This window comes from Salvelinus fontinalis, chromosome 25, assembly GCF_029448725.1.
Source record: "Salvelinus fontinalis isolate EN_2023a chromosome 25, ASM2944872v1, whole genome shotgun sequence".
Taxonomy (NCBI): Eukaryota; Metazoa; Chordata; class Actinopteri; order Salmoniformes; family Salmonidae; genus Salvelinus; species Salvelinus fontinalis.
Window position 1 is genome coordinate 11,495,986 of NC_074689.1, and position 21,790 is coordinate 11,517,775.

At 41.9% G+C, this 21,790-nt stretch overlaps 1 protein-coding gene across 1 annotated transcript; it reads left to right on the plus strand.

The window, feature by feature from the left end:
- Nucleotides 1-295: 295 nt before the first annotated feature.
- Nucleotides 296-13,067, plus strand: LOC129822839 (mitogen-activated protein kinase kinase kinase 8-like). Its single transcript, XM_055881288.1, has 8 exons — nt 296-613; nt 1,262-1,644; nt 3,116-3,289; nt 4,041-4,302; nt 7,802-7,908; nt 9,097-9,249; nt 10,610-10,853; nt 11,078-13,067. The coding sequence occupies exons 2-8, from the start codon at nt 1,288-1,290 to the stop codon at nt 11,206-11,208; spliced, it is 1,428 nt and encodes a 475-aa protein (XP_055737263.1). The 5' UTR covers nt 296-613; nt 1,262-1,287; the 3' UTR covers nt 11,209-13,067.
- The last annotated feature ends 8,723 nt before the right edge of the window (nt 13,068-21,790 follow it).

A 21,790-nucleotide genomic window follows, 5' to 3' on the forward strand; every position in this document is an offset into this window, starting at 1 on the left:
GCATCCGAAACTTGCCAAAAATCAAAGCGCAATCAGCGTCAAACATGAGTTTAGCGTTTTTCCTATATTTGCAAGACCAACGTGATCAATTGATTGAAACGAGTGTATGGTATGGGCTCTCAGTTATGTAACCTGCAATTAGTCTCATGATGACACTTTTTTAAATCCTGCTGTCACTATATAGTCAGTTCTCTCATATACTGTTTTTCTTGCACTTAAACAACAGGGGACATTGCGAAATATGTGTATTTAAGCACAGGCAGAATTGTTGGGGTAGTGAAAATACCAAACTATTCCATGGAATCTGATGAATCCGTTTGCCTACGGAAATCAAATATTACGGGGAAATCCAAGAATATGAAAAGAAAAACGAAACTACAGAGGAATAAACTAAGGTTACAAGACACCACTTTCGGCTTATGTTTTTATTTACACAATACCACCCAAACACAGAGACTGATAAGGACTTCCTATTCTACTTCCTAGCTCGTGAGTAGGAATTACAGTCGGTAGGCTCTTTAGTGCGCGTTAGAGTTGACAGCATTCGGACGCAAGAATGGAGTAGCGCATTCGGAGGGGATCCTACCCTACGTTATTTATTACAAAGAATCAGGTAAGCACATCATTATTACGCTATTTCAAACAAATAAACAAATTTATATTTGCTATTTGTTAATGACTAGTTATGTTGAGTGGGCAATTGGTTGATGTAGTCTACACTCGAGTACATTCTTCTTCACTTCATTGTATATAGACTTATTTTTCTACTGTATTATTGACTGTATGTTTAGTTTATTCCATGTGTAACTCTGTGTTGTTGTATGTGTCAAATTGCTATGCTTTATCTTGGCCATGACGCAGTTGCAAATGAGAACTTGTTCTCAACTAGCCTACCTGGTTAAATAAAGGTGAAATAAAAATACAACTTTTTTTTAAAAACACTTAGCGATAACCTACAGCAGGGTTCCCCAACTGCCCCGCGAGTGATTTCATTGGCCACCCAAGTTTTCTAAAAACATAAGACTGTAAAAACACGAGCAAATAATCTACAAGTGATTTTAATTTAAGAAATCTGTTCAAAGTATTCCCACGCACAGTAGAGAGGTATGTGATTGTATACAAGGTTTGAAATGTTTTAGTCAGATATTATATCTGTTTGGGCTTCTTGCGGTCAATTTGCAGTCTACAAATTATATGTCATTATTTTCCAGCCCATATTGGAATTTCAATTGCCTAATGAATCATCACCATTCTATTTCAGAACCCAGCAGAACCTAGAATATCAAAATGGATTACAAATATGCCAATGCTGGAATAGAACTCTTGCTGTCTCACATGAACATAGAGGATATCATTGGCGCTGTTGAGCATCTCTATCACACCGAGGAGGAAGAGACTGGGGCATTGAGTGAAGAAGGTCTCTCTCAGGAGGAGATGGATGAGAACGAGGAGACTGTGAATGATTCGGGGGACGAAGTGACAGGGGTAACAGGAGGGACCCAGGGCACACAGCAGGGGAACGGTGGTGGTATGGTCAGGTACGGGGTTGTGTCGGACTTGCTCTCCTTCGTCAACCTGATCTCTAACATGCAACCAGAAGCACTGCAGCACCAGACTGAGGAGATGGGTGTGTTACTGAACAAGGTGAGGCTTCAGGATATTAGTGTTTTTTTGTTGTTGTATGTTTTTGTATCTGTCCCCACAAAGGTCTCAGTAGATACTTTTGGTCATGTAGTGTACAGTATGTGGATATCTCAATCCAAAATGTTGGAACATTGCTGCGGGGACTTGCATTAATGAGGTTGGGCACTGGTGTTTGGCGATTAGGTCTGGCTCGCAGTCGGCGTTCCAATTCATCCCAAAGGTATTCAATGGGGTTAAGGTCAGGGCTCTGTGCAGGCCAGTCAAGTTCTTCCACACCGATCTCGAAAATCCATTTCTGTATTGACCTCGCTTTGTCCACGGTGACATTGTCATGTTGAAACAGGAAAAGGCCTTCCCCAAACTGTTGCCACAAAGTTGGAAGCACAGAATTGTCTAGAGAATGTCATTGTACGCTGTAGCATTAAGATTACCCTTCACTGGCACTAAGGGGCCCGAACAATGAAAAACAACCCCAGACCATTATTCTTCCTCCACCAAACTTTACAGTTGGAACTATACATTCGGGCAGATATCGTTCTCCCGGCATCCGCCAAACCCAGATTAATCCATCGAACTGCCAGCTGGTGAAGCGTGATTCATCACTCCAGAGAACGCATTTCCACCGCTCCAGAGTCCAATGGTGGCGAGCTTTACACCACTTCAGCCGACGCTTGGCATTGCGCATGGTGATCTTATTCTTGTGTGTGGTTGCTCGGCCATGGAAGCCCATTTCATGAAGCTCCTGACGAGCAGCTCTTGTGCTGACATTGCTTCCAGAGGCAGTTTGGAACTTGGTAACGAGTGTCGCAACCAAGGACAGACTATTGTTACGCACTGCGCTTCAGCACTCGGCGGTCCCGTTCTGTGAGCTTGTGTGGCCTAGTCCCGTTCTGTGAGCTTGTGTTGTATAGTCCCGTTCTGTGAGCTTGTGTGGCCTAGTCCCGTTCTGTGAGCTTGTGTGGCTGAGCAGTTGCTGCTCCTAGACGTTTCCACTTCACAATAACAGCACAGTTGACCGGGGCAGCTCTAGCAGGGGAGAAATGTGATGAACTGGCTTATTGGAAAGGTGGCATCCTATGATGGTGCAAGGTTGAAAGTCTCTGAGCTCTTCGGTAAGGCCCTTCTACTGCCAATGTTTGTCTATTGAGATTGTGTGGCTGTGTGCTAGATTTTATACACCTGTCAGCAATGGGTGTAGCTGAAATAGCCGAATCCACTAATGTGAAGGGGTGTCCACATACTTTTGTATAGATAGTGTATCAAAGCTTATTTGTCATATGCAAAGGACAATGACATCTTAGAAGTGGCATTGTGTGATTGAAACTGTCTGTCCCTTCGTCTGTTAGTCAGTCTGTCTGTTTGTCTGCGTCTATGTATATGGTCAAGTATAGACAATCTGTCTGTAGGGTTATTTAAAGCCTTTACTGGTTCAGCAGCACCTTTCACACTGTATTTCACTACTTCTGTGCAGAAACACATGGTGCTGAAAAAGGGACGCTATCGCATCGATTTGGATGTACTTCTGTTTCCATGGATGTGGACCTACAAGACTCCAGGCTCCGGCGGCCATGTTCCAAAGGGCTCATTTGGGAAAGTCCACTTGGCCCAGGATACCGTTACCAGGAAGCGAATGGCATGCAAACTGGTGAGTCAATGAGTCCGCGTGCAGGAATGTCTGGCACGTTTGCAGAGTGGATTTCTCGAAACTGCCGTTGGCTGATCTGTGCCAAGATTGATTTCTGGCAGGAAGTTTTGTTTTCAAAGCAATAGAAACTAATTTGTTAGGACAATATAAAAGCAGAATGTCACATGTGTAGTCAGTCAGGTCTTTGCACCCAGAAACTTTGAAAGCTGCAACAGAACATCTAGAAAGAGGAACACTATGTACTGTAGAAAGAAAAAAATATTTATCTGCGACATCTCAAAAGCCAGTATTGCAGATAGATAGAAACTGAAAGTATTTGTCTGGTTACCCCACAGGAAACCCCCCATGCTAGTCTATTACAGGGCCTAACCCCCAATCTATCTTCTTAGTGCTGAGTGTCAAGCAGAGACGCATCAGGTCCCATTTTTACAGTCTTTGGTATGACCCGGCCAAGGTTTGAACTCCCAACTTTCCAATCTGAGGCAGGCACTCTGATCACAATGGTACTTCACCTGGGGTAGAAGAGGATATGGCATTTTATACAGTATTATTTCTGCCCACAAATAGTTACACACGATGGGAGTGGCTTCCTGGTCTGGCTATTCTGTAGTCAGTGGAATGTTTACATACTAAAGACTTTGTAAATACTTTGCATAATAGACATACTTTATTGTACATGTCTAAATCTCTTTTTAAATATAATGTCTATAGAATGTTCTTTATGCCTTAATGGTTCTATTCATGCTACTAGATCCCCATGGCGCATTTCAAACCAGCCGATGTGGAGATCCAGGCCCGGTTCCGTCACGAGAACATTGCAGAGCTCTACGGTGCTCTCCTCTGGGACCAGAACATCCATCTGTTCATGGAGGCCGGCGAGGGAGGCTCGGTTCTGGAGAAACTGGACAGCTGTGGACCCATGAGGGAGTTTGAGATCATCTGGGTTACCCAGCAGGTCCTCAGGGGCCTGGAGTATCTGCACTCTCACAATGTCATCCACCACGACATCAAACGTGAGTGGATAGTGCCCAAAACAAACGTTAAAAAACGCACATTAGTACACTCAATTAGTAAGCATTAGAGTTACAGCAAGTTATAGGCCTATAGCCTCTGCTTTTACTCATTCTAGCCCCAAATACATCAAAAATCGAACCCAGGTATGTGTCCAAAACACATGCACACTAGTAGTATATGTGTGCCCTCAACTGGGCCCAAGCCGGTTAAATCAACGTTGTTTCAACATCATTTGTCAGTATATTATGACATGGAAAATACATCGGATTTGAAAAAAGTTGTTTTGAGGGTAACATTTCATCCACAGGATTATGCCATCACGGTAACCAATTTTCAACAGATACAAACTTTGTATAAAATATGTTGAATTTGTACCTTTGAAACAACGTCAGATCTTCAACGTAATATCCACTATAAGAAAAAAGCTGTAGGCTGGGCTGCACCTCCTACTGGAGAGTCGATCTATCTACAGCAGTGTTTATTTCTGTCTCCCATCCAGGGTTTTAACCCAGCCCAGCTTAGCTTTGATATTTGTCACTGACTATTACCAATGTGCTATCGTGAGAATTGTTGTGGAGAAATCTACACTTAATAGATTCACTGGCGCTGTCAAATTAATTCCAAACATTAAGTTCAACAGAGCAAATGAAATGTAACAATACTTTATGAATCATATATCCTCAGTGATGCTATTTAGGCCTATATAGCATTTGAGCAGTCATCAACAGATATTGCTTAAATTCAGCCCTTGTGGGCCTAGGATTTCAAATGGAATATACAGGGTAATAATATATGTTGGATTTACGTCTCCATCTCAACCAAAAATGGAAGTTAAAGAATTTAAAGTTGACTTTGATTTAGTCCTATTCTTTTACCTAGATTTTTGGTCAAAATGGAGACGTGAATCCGACATGTCAATTATTAATTTGTAGACAAACTGGAATTAAAGCAAGACTCATTGGCAAAGATGGAGCTATCTCCTTCAAAAGTTTATATTTGGTTTGCGTTGACAACCAAACACAATTTAATATCACTTTTGCAATACAGTAAATAGCCTATTAACTGTTGACAAGTTAACAAATTACATGTTGGATTCACATCTCCAGCTCAACCAAAAATAAAAGTTAAAGAATAAGATTAAGCCAGTGGATCAGAGGGAACTATCCAAGCAGTAGAATTGTGTTTGATTGCATTGTCAACCAAACACAATTCAATATTACTTTTGTAAGATAGCCTTACCTTTAGGCTATTTACTATCTTACAAACTAATGTAACATTCAACTTTAAAATTAGTAACACATCCATGGCCACATTTTGAAGTTACTGTAACAAATGTATTTTTATATAATGGAAAGCGTGCACGTTCAGGGTTGAAGGTCTTTGGAAATCTAAACAATTGCTATAATAATCTGCACAGATTCTCAAATGGCATTGTTCACTTGCACCATGTACTTTAATGTAATCTCAACTAACTGCAATCCAGTTCATTTGGTTGTGCTATTAGATGAAGCAGTGATGACACATTTAAGTTGTTGTATAAACTAAATAATTGACATTGTAGTCCCATTTGAACTTTGGTGTGCTTTTAAATGGTTGAAAGTGCAGTTTAGGTGACAACTAAACCAAAAACCAGACATTGATTTTCTATTGGAATTTGGTTGTGCTTTTACATGGTTGAAAGCATAGTGATAACTTATTGGGAAAATAGGTTGAAATCTCATTGATCAACGTATGTAACCAATATTGCCCAATGCTCCACATTGAAATGACATGGTGTGCCCAGTGGGCTGTGACTGTCATTATCCACTTTATGTCAAATGTAACCAAGATAGGAAAGGACTTTAGAGTAAACTGCACCTTGAACCAACGGCTTCATAGGAAACTCAACCACAGACAACTAAAGAAACCACGTGACCCTTGTAAGAAGGCAGGATGAAGCTGTGGTGTTGCTGACGGCGTTCAGGTCACTCAGGTAGCTAACGTTTTTATAGGTGTTGTCCCAAATGGCACCCTATCCCCTATTTAGTGCACTACCTTTAACCTGGTCAAAAGTAGTGCACTATATAGGGAATAGGGAGCCACTTGGGGCAAAACCCAGTATCTGCTTAGCTAGCTACTGAAGTTGCTGAAACACAGGATTTTAGAGCGAGATAGATTAGATAGCAAGGCTAGGGCTGCAGGCAGGTGGCAGTGAGCTAACAGTCTCTTGTGACAGACTGCTACCATAGTTGGAGTAGCGCAGCGCTGTCCATCGCACGTGAGATTTGCTTCCAAGATTGTAGTGCGCTAAAGTCAATCACAGCATTCAAAGCTCTGTGGAGCTACAGCTAACATCAGTCAAAACTGTGTTGATAAATGCATTTTTATTTAACCTTAATTTAACCATGAAAAGACCTTTGAGGTTAGAAACCCCTTTTTTGAGGGGGACCTGGCAAGAGGTCAGCAGGAAGTAGTCAGCGTGTACATACGACACGAGCACAATACTGTAAATTAAAAACAATTACAATGGTCAGCAACATTTTCCTCTATCAGAGCTTTAAACTCAGCAAGTGATACCCTCTCTTCCAGTAAATGTATTGTAATAACGTTAACTTTATAATGTGGGGTGTTCCCTAGTAAAAGTTATAGGGGTTAATGTGTTGCAATGAACTTTAAACAAAGACCTGTGGACCAGTCTATTATCATTCAGTCAGTCAATCAGGGCTTGGCTAAAGACTAAATGCACTATATGTAGCATCTGGAAATTCCAGTCAGACCCTCCCACCTTCCCTGCAGCAGGGTTGACTGTAGGGCTGCTTAGAAGAAACCAGTGAGTTATGACTTTCTGACGTGGCACTGTGGTCTTGTGCTCTTCCTGTCCTCCAGTCAAAGGCTACATCCCAAATGGCTCCCTATGAAGTACCCTATTCCCTATGTAGTGCCTATAGGACTTTGGTCAACAGTAGTGCACTATATCGGGAATAGGGTGCTATTTGGGACACACAGAAATATGTAATGTTACCTCGGTGAGGTAAGGGATCAGGGGGGCAAGGAGGGAGAGGAGGTTTGGGAAAAGCCTTCTTATTAATTCTAACTGTCAAATTCTGTGCCAAAACCCTGAAAGATGTTTGACTTCAGTAATGACTTTTAAACGCTTTAGTTCCCTTTTTCTTTAAGCTCAGTCAAAAGCCATTCAGAGACTCAACATGCCTCATAGCATGCTCTGTGTGTACTTTAATTTTACATCAGTGCAAATGTTGATACTTCTCATTTCCTTAAATGTACATACAGTTCCTATCACATATCACATATGTCAAGAGCAATTTTAGCAAATGATAGAAGAAATGTTGACCTTGTGACAAACATTTAACAGAGTAGCAAGTTAGCACACACTATATTAGGCTCTGAGATTATACTGTATCTTGCAGCACATATTCTTTAGCTTTGACATGGCTGAACTGCACAGCTTTTTTGGTGAATCTCACTCACCCTCCCTCCCTCCCCCCTTTCTCTATTCAGCCAGCAACATCGTTCTGATGTCAGACAAAGCGGTGCTGGTGGACTTTGGCCTGACGGTACAGATGACAGAGGAGTTGTACACCCCTAGGGACCTGCGCGGCACAGAGGTAAGTGACTCTGCTGTCTGCTCTCTTCAACACCCTCAGGGCTATGACATAACAACAAAAGACACTCTTAGGCTTATGACATAACAACAAAAGACACTCTCAGGCCTACGACATGACCTACAGGGTTAGGGTCAATTAATTTAATTAATTAATTAATTTAATTAATTTAATTTAAAAAAAAAAAAATGGGGGAGGGGATTCCAGTTTACTTCCTGGTGACCTATGACATGACAATAACAAGAGCAACTTCTTACTTCGTGAGAAGTTCAATATGTGTGTTTACTAGAAGGTAAAGCAGCAGTTTTCCGTTCCAAATTGAGATCAAGCGATGCCTCAGGGCACTCTGAAAATGATTTAGTTAGTAGACGAGTCAGTGTTTGTCTCACAGTGTCCCATAGTAAAGGAAAAGGTGCATGGGAATCACATCAAACACGAAGAGATATTGTATAGGTTTATAGGTGGACCATAGGTTTTGTGTGCAATGCATAGGCTACAGAGTTGTCTCAAATTGACATTATTTATCAGTAATAATACAGTAGGTTGAAAGCCTTTGAACACTAGCATTTTCAGATTCCAATTTACATTCCCAACATTATTCACAGTTGGGAAAATCGTGGAGGAGGCATTCACTCTGTTCTTTCTCATGACCCTCCCTCTGCTCATCGTCCTCTTCCTAATCCTCTCCTCAATCCTCTCCTCCCCTCTGTGGTGACCTATACCCCTGGTGGCTGAGTGGGAAAGTCCCAGGGCAGAGAGACAGACACCCAGCATTAATAACAGGGAGGGAGATAGCTAGCCAACAGAGTGGAGCTGCTGAGACTAGGCTGACATTAGCTAACATGGGGGCAGGCTGGAAATTCCAGTTGAGAGATGGACTCTGGTCTGATGTTTACTGTTTCACATTTCACAGACCGTACACAGTGTAGTTCCGAAGCCTAACACCAGCCCAGCTGCACTTAGGGTTCCTGTATTAATACATAGTCATAGAGACACTGTATTATTCATTTTATAACTGTTATGATTATCACTGGCAACATGACTACATAACATTTTTTACATTTGATGAAGAAAAATATTGGGTACTGTCCAAACACTTATTTTCTTATTCTACAATTGACATTATGCCATTGACCTTGTGAGTAACCATTGACCCTGTGAGTAACTGTTGTCTTGTGTTTTCTTCCTCAGATGTATATGAGCCCGGAGGTGGTTCTGTGTCGAGGACACAACACCAAGACGGATATCTACAGTCTGGGCACCACCATTATCCACATGCAAACTGGCAGCCCGCCCTGGGTCAGGAGATACCCACGCAGGTCCTACCCATCCTACCTCTACATAGTAAGTGCCACTCTGCCTATCTCCCTCTCTACCCATCCTACCTCTACATAGTAAGCATCTCCTGATAGTAAAAAACAACAACTATTGGATGATTTATACACTTCCAATAAATGCACAAATATACAAAGTAGCAGAAGTTGTTTCTGCATAGTCACTCCACTAAGTAATGGGACAATGGAAAGTGGATGGATGAGTGAATGTTGAACATACAGGCCTTCCTCTTGCTACACTGACAGGGCTGAAGGAGGGGAAACCCCCACTTATAGCCAGTCTTTGAAACAGACAGATTTTTTCATCACCCAGTTTAGATTTCCACGGCATTGGCCTAGATTCTTGCAAGATCATTTCTCAAACATCATGTGATCCCTTAACATGACTGGCTGTGTCCCAAATGGCACCCTATTCCCTGTATGGAGCACTACTTCTGACCAGAGCCTTATGGGCCCTGGTCAAAAGTAGTGCACTATATTGGGAATAAGTTGCCATTTGGGATTCTGTCTCTGGCAAATATTATCAGCATACTTTTTCAGGCTCAGTACACAAGTTCTGTTTTTCTTTTAACAGTGTTTTTCATTATCACATTCTTGATTTGAAGAGGTCCTGTTTCTCTTTTTGGATTGGCTGCAGTTCCCGAACCTGACTTTCTGTTGCTAAAAATACTGAGATTTCTGCTTATGCGGGATCCAATAGCCTATGTCCTTTCAGCTGCTGCTCAGTGTGCAGTCACTCCATAACTCCGCTGCCGCCTGTACACAAAAGTTTGAACAAATGTAGTTATTTGTCTGTTGTAATATTAGGCTATTGCAAACATAAGCACGGCACAAACAGGTTGTTGAGCAATCCGGTTTTATTCCAGGATTCAAGGTTTCTGGAAAACCAGGGAATTTATTGAAAGTTCAAGGAATTTTGCAACCCTAGTTGTACATCAAACTTGTTTTACACTTGGGAAGTTGTGCCCAGAGATGGCATGAGTTGCAGGATAGCTTTTAGTCTCACCTAGCCATCACCATGACTAAAAAACAAGGAATGCTTATAGTGATGGTGGCTAGGTCTCGCCTAACCTGACATCGCATCCTTACATTCCATAGAAGACTGGTGTGTGAAACTGTTGCATCAGACCTAGTTGGGTTGTTTGCTTTAAAAAGAGCAGTTTTGGGTTGTCGATGCTGGGTTATTGAGAAATGACCCAGCGGGTCAGATCGGAAGACTGGAGGCGCAGTTTAGTTGTTTTTAACCCAGCATTTTTTTTAGAGTGTAGAACTATAAGAATAGCTGTGAAACCCTAATTATAGGATCTATACGGTTCTATCACACAATTAGAATGGCTTGACTACAATTGTAATTCTATGGCTCCCCTCAGATCCACAAGCAGGCCCCTCCGCTGGAGGACATAGCAGAGGACTGCAGCGGTGCCATGAGGTCCTTCCTGGAGCGAGCCCTGGAGAGGAACCCTGCCCAGCGCAGCTCTGCAGCCGAGCTCCTGAGGGACGAGGCCATCAACCCTCCCAGGGAGGAACAGCCACGCTGTTGGAGCCTGGACTCAGCCCTGGTGGAGGCCTCCCACCCTCTGAGGCAGCACAGCCAGCAGCCTGACACCACACAGGGTAGGGACTTCTATATCTATCTTCCTGTTCTTTATCATCGTACTTCCCTAAAATATACTTTGTTCCTCATATTCCCTACAGAGGTAGGCAGGGACTTCAAATACGAACTGTGCTGTGGTAAAATGCCTACGCACTTCCTCAAGCGGCACATACACACTAACATGTGTATGAAACTTCATGAGGGCTTATGTTACCAATAACTATACAATTCCCTTTTTTTGCAGAATCGTCTCTGTACTCCGAGCCTGAGGACTCTGCCCACCTGAGGAGGAAGGGATCACTGTACATCGACCTGGGGGCAATGACTGGGTACTATAATCTAGTAAGAGGCCCCCCTGCTACAGAGTATGGCTAACCCTGAGCGTAACCCAAAGACACATTTAGTAAGACCTCTGACAGAAATTGGTCTGGTAGAGCTATAACTGTAACCTTAGCCTGGTACTAAGATAATGACTTTATTATCCCCATGGGGACATTTTTGTACTGGTGAACTGTTAGGTCAGAGACTCAATAGTGAATATGTGTCTGATATGTTTTGAAAGAGTCACCAGAAGGACAGAGAGTTGGGTAGAGCAGGTGAAGTGGACCAATGTCTGGAGAGTGGTTTCTGTAGCTATCTTAGTTTGCCATCTCTCAACAGTGCTGAGCCTCATTGGTTGGAAGAGATGTGTTACTCCGTAACTCTGGGTTAACAGTGGAATCAGCGACATCTTGTGATGTGCTCTGTAGATGCATGATATATGAGCATGTTTTACAAGTTCGTTTCTTGCTCTCTTAAAAATAAAGGTGCAAGTTGGAACCAAATCAAATTCTCGAGAGCGATGCCATAGGGGAACCATGTTAGGGTCTCTGAAGAACCATGGATAGGATGGTTCTTTGAACAACTATACCAAAAGCCAAAACCGGTGTAGGGTTTTAAGCCTTATTTTCATATTTCCCAGGGTGCCTTTCGAGTGAATATTAGAGTTAAAAGTACTACCCATGACTATGTTTGCTAGTGATAAAGACATGCTTGTTGCAATCATTCATTTTAAGCCCTGTGGCTTCCCCAAGATAAATCCTAAGTGAATATGTTGTCATTAAAATCTAATTATTTAAAACAATACTTATTTCATAAGGCCTTTTTTGAGTGCCTAGTTGTGGCCTGAAACTCATAGTTTACAGGCCACAATATGCTGGCTTTATAAGTGATGTGTAATTCCTATTGGAATCCAGCCAGACTGGGGATATTCAACGTTTGACACTTTCATTCACCCACAACCTGCCTTCAAAATGACTGCCAGGGTTGGGGACACTAAGATACTCATATTTTAAACATCTAAACTGGAACAACCATTTCAGCAACGGGTGCAATGAGTCCAAGTAACAGATTGGATTTGTTTACAAAAATGTATGTTATTTATATTTGAGTAGCATACAATTTATGAATCAATCAATGTGCATGCAAAAACATTGAAAAAAAAATCTGCCTGCACTAGGGCCTGCTGGGAAATATGATAATGATGGGCGTGGTTTTGGTTCAACTCTGGTTATTAACACCAACACTGGGGTTCTTTTACACTACTGAGTGTTCATTTACCTCTACAGTGTTAATTTAACTTGAATCAACACTAGAAATGTTACACTGAAAAATCAACACTAGTTAACACTGGCCAATTTACTGTGTGCTATGAAAGGGACACATCTGCAGGCTTCAATACTATTCAAAAACCTTTTAGAATTCCGAAGAACCATCAAGTTAAGAACCCCACACTTAACTCAAAGGTTCTTTATCGAGAAAGAGTTCCCCAAGGAACCTTCAGAGTTTAGGAAGAACCATTCAAAAACCTTTATTTTTTTTCTCAGCGTAAGGAAATGTCTGCATGTGTCTTATGATTGAGACATTCTGTGTGTCAATATGATTTCTGACAATGTATTTGCGTTTTGTACAAACCATATTGTCTGAAGTTCTTAATGAACTTTTTGTTTGTTCCTGTGGAATCTGAATATTATATTTTGAGTACTTGCTATGCAAGTTACACCGTGTAGTACATGTGTAATCAATGATCTTTTACATGTATTTTACCTGTTGGATTTGTGGTTTTCTAAAGAGATAAATGTCTATAGCATTTTGTAAATTGACTTCAGTCTCTTACACGGTACTTTGTCTCAATATGAAGTTGAATTACTGAATAACATGTCATATAATTCATCTGAATAAAATGAAAAAGTCAACACCTGTGTTTTTGTCATGTTAATGGCTAGATAAAATGGAAAGGGGACATCATATTGAAGGTATAGCTATCTGTTTCTATGGTGAGTGAGTGGGAGGTTTTCATTTCTGGTCAGCTTCCACTCTGTGTGATCCTGTCACAGCGCAGGCAGTCAGCTCATACACACAAACACCTGTAGTTACTAGTTCCTACTCTAAAATGTTTTTGAAGAATTGCAAATTGTTATTAGAAAGTTTGCATACTATTTACGTTACAACTCTTCCTTCGACTACTATGTGAGTGGGCTCCATCCAACATGCTCAAATGCTTCTGTTACACAACTACAGTATCCATCTATGTGCTTTCTGGTACTTTGTATGAAGAACAGTTCCTTGATAGCATCGGAGATCAATTTCTTTATCAGGAAGCATGTCGCTCCAATCTCTCTGATGTCATGGTAACAGTGTGTGGGCAGGACCGGTGACAGGGCGAGGGCGGGTATCAACTAGGTATTCCCTGACCTCAGCTAACTATGACTAACACTGACCTGTGATGACCATATATGGCTGTATGAGTGGCTGAGATGCAGATAAACCTGCTACTGTAAATTCTGTGTTATTTACTAATAGATCTGAGGCAAACCCCTCTGACGATCACCATCCCCCACACAGTGAGTATCCCAAATGGCACCATATTCCCTACATAGTGAGCCCAATGTGCTCTGGTGAAAAGTAGTGCACTATATAGGGGATGGGGTGCTATTTGGGACACAACCAGTGTGAACGGGAAGTGCACGCCCAGATAATGTGATAAATAGCTCACACCAACGTTCGCCTTGAGGTGGAATCTCTGAAAGAGAGAGAGAGAGAGAGAGAGAGAGAACAAACAGACCCCACATGGCCCCAGTACAGAACACAATTAGACCCAACCAAATCAGGAGAAAACAAAAAGATAATTACTTGACACATTGAATTAACAAAAAAACAGAGTAGACTAGAATGCTATTTGGCCCTAAACAGAGAGTACACAGTGGCAGAATATCTGACCACAGTGACTGACCCAAACGTAAGGAAAGCTTTGACTATGTACAGACTCAGTGAGCATAGCCTTGCTATTGAGAAAGGCCGCTGTAGGCAGACCTGGCTCTCAAGAGAAGACAGGCTATGTGCACAATGCCCACAAAATGAGGTAGAAACTGAGCTGCACTTCCTAACCTCCTGCCAAATGTATGACTATATTAGAGACACATATTTCCCTCAGATTACACAGATACACAAAGAACTAGAAAACAAATCCAATTTTGATAAACTCCCATATCTGGGTGAAATACCACACTGCCATCACAGCAGCAAGATTTGTGACTTGTTGCCACAAGGCAACAAGGCAACCTTTTGTACTTTCACTATTTGCACATAACATGACATTTGTAATGTCTTTATTCTTTTGAAACTTTTGTGAGTGTAATTTTACTGTTCATTTTTATTGTTTATAATCTAGTTCACTTGCTTTAGCAATGTTAACATATGTTTCCCATGCCAATAAAGCCCTTAAATTGAAATTGAGAGATAGAGAACATAGCTGGTTTCTCATTATGAAGCTATGGTCAACTCATTATTGACACTGAGTCAGTCTTTGATCTTATCAGTGATGAACGTAGCAGGGGAATCCACTGAAGCCCATTTTATGTCGCTGTTTATCAATGAGCCCCCAAGGGAGAGTATGAGGTAAATCCGGTGATGTACACTGAGTATACAAAACATTAAGGACACCTGCCCTCTTCGTGACAGACTGCTGCGGTGACCATATCAACGCCAAACCGACAGTCATGAATCATGACAGCAGTAAAATTCCGCTGAGTGACCATTGAGTCACGGTAATCTCCTCTCCTGGTACTAAGGGCTCTATTGTCCCTCTAACCACTCTGACATCAATGCAATTGAAAATCACATCAAACACTTATCCTGAAAACAGTATGTGCTTTTAAAACTCACCTCACTGTGATTGATCGATTTGACAGGTTGAAACTAAGTGGAAAACATGGTCTTTGTGGATGTTCTTTAAAACCTAACACAATGAAATGGGTAGCGCTTCTAAGGTAATGATTCATTCAAAACACCTATATGCATAGGCCTATTAAAGTACTGAATGAACATAATGATTGTGCCGTTATAAACTCAGCAAAAAAAGAAAAGTCCCCTTTTCAGGACCCTGTCTTTGAAAGATAATTTGTAAAAATCCAAATAACATCACAGATCTTCATTGTAAAGGGTTTAGACACTAACAGCTTACAGACGGTAGGTAATTAAGGTCACAGTTATGAAAATGTAGGACACTAAAGAGGCCTTTCTACTGACTCTGAAAAACACCAAAAGAAAGATGCCCAGGGTTCTTGCTCATCTGCACAAATGTGCCTTAGGCATGCTGCAAGGAGGCATGAGGACTGCAGATGTGGCCAGGGCAATATATTGCAATGTCCGTACTGTGAGATGCCTAAGACAGCACTACAGGGAGACAGGACGGACAGCTGATCGTCCTCGCAGTGGCAGACCACGTGTAGCAACACCTGCACAGGATCGGTACATCCAAACATCACACCTGCGGGACAGGTACAGGATGGCAACAACAACTGCCCGAGTTACACCAGGAACACACAATCCGTCCATCAGTGCTCAGACTGTCCGCAGAACCATGGACAGCCACATCATATTTAGCTTGTGTTGATTGGACAAAACAGTTTTTGGTATCTTTTAGTTATTAAACTAAGCAGAGGTGATTTGATGATGTTGAAATGTTGAAGTTGAAATGGTGCTGGAATAGTGGAGGCAGCTCCTGTTTTCTTTGCGACTTGCGGTAACTCTCTGTGGTTCTAAATCAATAGTTGTTCAGTGGTCTGACATGCCATTCCACTGAACCTGCCCCGGAGATGGTTCCTTATCCACTAAAGATCCTCCTCTGTGGGCTCTCGGGACAGAGTCCTCCACTGACTGCACCTGGTTGGGCACGGCCATCTTCATCCACTCGCATTCCACATCCATACAGATGATATTGTGAACCGTTGAAATAGGCTGCATGGCTTCACTGATGAACTCCACGGAGGCATTCCCATGTGGTAGAGATAATCCCTGGTCACCTATAGAGACCTGCCAAGAGGAAGGATGTTAAGTGCCACATGTCTTTCACTGCATGACTTTGAACACCTTGAAATGCAATTTCTTTTAACCCTCCTGCTGTGTTCCGGTCGAATTGGACTGATTTACAAGTTCTAGTTCATTTAATATGATTGTCATAAGGTTCCATGACTTTGTCCACACAGGGCACCTGAACACACAAAATACATGTTGATGATTTTAATAAAATTTGGGGTGTTATATTTAACTTTTGTACACCTGTGGTGTTCCCGGTCAAAAATGACCGGTCATTAGAAATCAATGGGTGAGACTACAATTAGTGTATAAAATTTAGTTCAGGCACATGCCCATTCATCAGATGGACACACTTCCTTTCCCAGACCCCCACATGCATGTGTGTTTGAGCACACGCGCACGCACACGCACACACACGCACCTCACTCCTCTTATTGGCTTCCATGGCAACCCCCACGGGAACCTTTCCCCAATAGAATCTTTCCCCCATGGGAACCACACACCTCACACTGGCATTCTCACAAACAATCGCAACATTGTTTCAATAATATAGAGAACTTCTCTTGCAGCTCTGGTATATAAAGGCCTTGCTCACAATTCATTCTGTGGCAGCACAATGACCAAACGATATACTGTATGTGAGGCTCTTGATCATATCTTTGATCATGACACTCGTGAGGAGAGAGTCCTTATTAAACTTTGACACAAGGTAGTCTGTGATAAATAGCACAATATGTTTCATCTGAGAATTTGTTATAGTCAAAATAATCCATTAAAAAAAACAGTCAGAATCCACCATTTGCCTCATGCAGCGCGACACATCTTCACATAGAGTTGATCAGGCTGTTGATTGTGGCCTGTGGAATGTTGTCCCACTCCTCTTCAATGGCTGTACGAAGTTCCTGGATATTGGTGGGAACGGGAACACGTCAATCCAGAGCATCTAAAACATGCTCAACGGGTGACATGTCTGGTGAGAATGCAGGCAATGGAAGAACTGGGACATTTTCAACTTCCAGAAATTGTGTACAGTTTTGTGCGACATGGGGCCGTGCATTATGCTGAAACATGAGGCAATGGTGTGGATGAATGGCCGGGATCTCGTCACTGTATCTCTGTGCATTCAATTTGCCATCAATAAAAAGGAGTGGCTGGTCTCAGAAGATCCCGCAGGTAGAGAAGCCGGATGTGGAGGTCCTGGGCTGGCGTGGTTAAACGTGGTCTGCGGTTGTGAGGCCAGTTGGACGTATTGCCGAATAATCTAAAATGACTTTGAAGGCGGCTTATGATAGATAAATTAACATACAATTATCTGGCAACAGCTCTGGTGGACATTCCTGCAGTCAGCATGCCAATTGCACGCTCCCTCAAAACCTGAGACATCTGTGGCATTGTGTTGTGTGACAAAACAAAAATGTTTAGAGTAGCCTTTTAGGTGCATCTGTGTAATGATCATGCTGTTTAATGAGCTTATTGATATCTTTTGATTTCTAAGACATTCTAAGGTTTGTATCATCCACAACTAAAGTTACCAAATAACTCTAAATCTAGCATATAGGACCGGTTTCAAATTATCACTTTTATGCTCAACATAGACATTTCATATGCGCACTCGCGCCGTAATGGGAAAATATCCTTTCTATTTTATTCAGCTAAGTTCAATTATATTCTTCTTACAATAAAATCATATAAAATAATGCCACGGGACTTAAACACATATCTTGTCTGCTAAATGAACAAGCCTACAGCCTATGGCATGGCGTCTAGCCAGATAACATGCATTTATGTTATCAACTAATTTTCTCTTCTTCTGAAATACATTTTCTTCATATCATAATGTTTCTTTAGACCTGACTAAAATAAATTAGGGATTTATTGTGATGGTGTTTATTAAATGTATCTATTATACTTTTTAAAATGTAGACATCCATAAGGCGCGTATCAGCTGCTTGTATGGAGGCCTGGAGACGCTCAACGTATTTATGTTAACTAATGGACAGTTACTGTGAGACCGGCAGCCCTAGCTGCAACTCAATATTAGGTAAGTGTTCCTAATGTTTGCTATACTCAGTGTATATCAAATCAAAGTTTATTTGTCATGTGCACCGAATACAACAGGTGTAGACCTTACAGTGAAATGCTTACTTACAGGCTCTAACCAATAGTGCAAAAAAGGTATCAGGTGAACAATAGGTAAGTAAAGAAATAAAACAACAGTAAAAAGACAGGCTATATACAGTAGCGAGGCTACATACAGACACCGGTTAGTCAGGCTGATTGAGGTAGTATGTACATGTAGATATGGTTAAAGTAACTATGCATATATGATAAACAGAGTAGCAGCAGCGTAAAAAAAAAGGGTTGGGGGGGGGGGGGGGGGGCACACACAATGCAAATAGTCCGGGTAGCCATTTGATTACCTGTTCAGGAGTCTTATGGCTTGGGGGTAAAAACTGTTGAGAAGCCTTTTTGTCCTAGACTTGGCACTCCGGTACCGCTTGCCATGCGGTAGTAGAGAGAACAGTCTATGACTGGGGTGGCTGGGGTCTTTGACAATTTTCAGGGCCTTCCTCTGACACCGCCTGGTGTAGAGGTCCTCGGGAAAGTGCAAGGGTAAAAGTGTGGGAGTTTGCTGAATGGGATGGTGTGGCATTTGGGAAGTGGGGTGATAGCATGAGGAAATTGGAAGAGGTGGGGAAGTAAGTGGGTGTGATGCAGGAAGGAAGTAAGAAGATGTTGTAATGGTATTTTGGGTGTGGTGTGTTAATGGGGAGTCCAGAGGGTAGAAAATGTAATTCGTTCTCATGGGGTGGTGGTGATAGGGGTGTTGGGGATGGGTACTATACTCGTGGAGGCCTTCAACATTATAAAATAACAAACGTGATAATAGGCTATAGCCTACATTTCAGTTATTAGAAGAAAATGTGTTTAAAAACCCTGAGTTTACGATGAACTGAATGGTAGAACATTGGGAATTGAAGGTCTCTGATTGAGTCAAGTCTAGCCTGGGTAGGGTAGCAGTCTGTGCCATCATTCGACTCCTTGGCACTCCTTATGCCAAAAATGATTTGGTTAGGCCAGACAAGTCACGTCATTTCATTAAAATGACGTGGAAACAATGTTGATTCAACAGTGTGTGCCTAGTGGGTGACATTTGTTGCCCCCAATAACTCTGTTGCCGTATCCACAATAATATTCAACCTGCCATTTCTGCTTTCTACAATCCGAGTCATGTTGATAACCTTTCCAATGAAAGCTATAAGTCAAATTTATTTACTATCAAAGTGTCCTTTGACATTTATGGGAGCAATTTTTCTGAACAGGCCTCGAAAGCATGTCAGGATTAGTAGAAGACCCAGTTCTGACAGTAGGTCCACTTACTACGGGAGCAGCCATGGTAGCTCCATCAGTCCACCGAGTAGTTCCACCAATCTGCCTTACAGCCTCTGCATATGAGACATCATGATTGATTCTATATCTCTGGGCCTCTCTCTGCACCTGGCATCAGCAAATGCTGCACCATGTTCCCCCCTACAATTACAACACTTAGCCTTCACATTGTTCCACAGTCACCGTAATTATGTTCCCCTCCACACTTGGCACATCTTTCCTTTACACTGATCAGCTACTTGTCAATTCTTTGGCATTTAAAACACCGCAAAGGGGATGGGACAAATTCTCTGACATTGACACTAAGGAATCATGTCTATACTTTTTCAGGCAAAATCTTCTCAAACCTCAGTAGCAATGCTAAACTAAAAAAATCACTATGCCTCCCTTCAAATTTGATTTAATATCATCTATGCACATAGATAATGGGTTCCCCTGAACTTAGCATAAGTAGTGGGTTCCCATGAACTTAGCATCTGTGCTGAGCATGGCTAGCACAGAATATTGGCAGTCTAACATTTCCAATGAAGTTAGCTAGTTTTACTTCTCCTATCTCTTTCTTTACGTCATTGGTTAATGGGATAGGGTGTAGATGCGGCCCTGTGGTCACATAAAAGACCGTCACAACTTTCCACTCTGATACATCATTACTCTTGTTCCCTAACTTAACCATCCTCACGCTCTCCCCAACCAATTTCATCAGAACTGTCAACCGTATTGAGTGCAGCTGTTGCTTCTCCAAACTTCTCTCCATATCCTCCATAACCGCATCCTCACTACTCGCCGCAATCAACGCCTGTCGGGGAGCAAGGCCAGTTGGCTAGCTAGCTCCCACTTTTCCTGCGATTGAGGACATTTCCCATATTTCAGCCAATCCAATTTCTCTGTTTCAACTTTGACCTACCGTCTTTGGCGTCAGTAGATGGAAACTAAAGACAAAGGTGTGTGTGTATTCATTTCGTACCATTATTTGGACGAAGGAACACTTCATAAGAGATTTGAGATTTCATTAGATTCTAGAATAAAAACCCTCCATTTATACGCAGTCTCATCATTGTGAGGAAATAGGATGTACATTATAGAACGTCGGTTATGTAGTTACTACCCTAGAATGTCTGCCTGCTTTTCCAGTGGACGATTTGGGCAGGATTAGTTTTATCTAACTGCCTGCCCCTGTAATACATTTTTTTCCTCATTCACAATTGGCCAATATGACGGAAGCCTGGAGGCTCTTCTAGGCATGAAGATATTTTAAATGTCTAGGAATAGCCTAATATTGGCCTCATATTCTTCAGTTCGGAGAAAGTCAAAATAATAATGCATATCAATAAGAACCATGAACTCTAAACTATGCAGACATTTAATTAACTGATGTATTTGGCAATTTATGGATTCATTGGCACGATATCGTCCACTTTATCTTTTTAAAGAGAAGTATGGCACTACGAACGTTGATATATGACAAAACAGATCATTCATCTGTAGGCTACATGAATAAGCTTAAATTTGTTCCCATGTTCTTACCCAAACTGGGATGCAGCACCTGTTGAACGCTAATATCCCTCAAAACACAGGGAGGGCGATTCACAGGGATAAGTATTATCAGAGGACCTGGGAGTTTGCTGAAAAAATGTAGTTTTTTAGGGCTGGGACAAAATCTTCCTGCTTAGTAAAATGTGACTGACATGGCAGATTCGGACGGGACTAAAATTACGGATGTGGGGATTTGTGCTGGTGCACATCATTGCATTACCTGACCTCCCCCAGTAAAACTTATCCCACCCGAATAGGGCTTTACAAGCAAAATAAAAGCACACAGAGGGCTGGCACTGTAATTTCCGAGCAGTTTCCCACACCAGGGAGTTTGTGACAGACACAGAGGTTCCCGCAGGGTTTTTTCTGCATCCATCAAGACAACAGGCATAACATTATACAAGTCCACCAAGCAGGAGTAGCCTATCTAGTTAGATAAAGTAAGTTTGCATCCCTCATTTGGTCAAGTAGCTTTAATAGATGGCTTAAAAATGCTTCGCTGTGCAAATCTATTCATTTCTGTACAAAGCCAAGGAGGCACAAACAAGCAGAAATGAGGCGTTGACATTGGCTTTTCAATATCCTCATCTAATCAATGGGACAGAGCGAGACCTGCATTGCGCATCTACAAGGAGCTAGCGTTTACTTGGTAGGACATCGCCATACCTTTTTGCATAGT

What these genes read in the sequence shown, in the direction of transcription:
- LOC129822839 (XM_055881288.1), top strand. Translation starts at nt 1,288, where the DNA reads ATGGATTACAAATATGCCAATGCTGGAATAGAACTCTTGCTGTCTCAC. An exon ending in ACCCATCCTACCTCTACATA is followed by an intron (nt 9,250 to 10,609) that starts GTAAGTGCCACT and finishes GGCTCCCCTCAG; the next exon opens with ATCCACAAGCAGGCCCCTCC. An exon ending in GCAGCCTGACACCACACAGG is followed by an intron (nt 10,854 to 11,077) that starts GTAGGGACTTCT and finishes CTTTTTTTGCAG; the next exon opens with AATCGTCTCTGTACTCCGAG.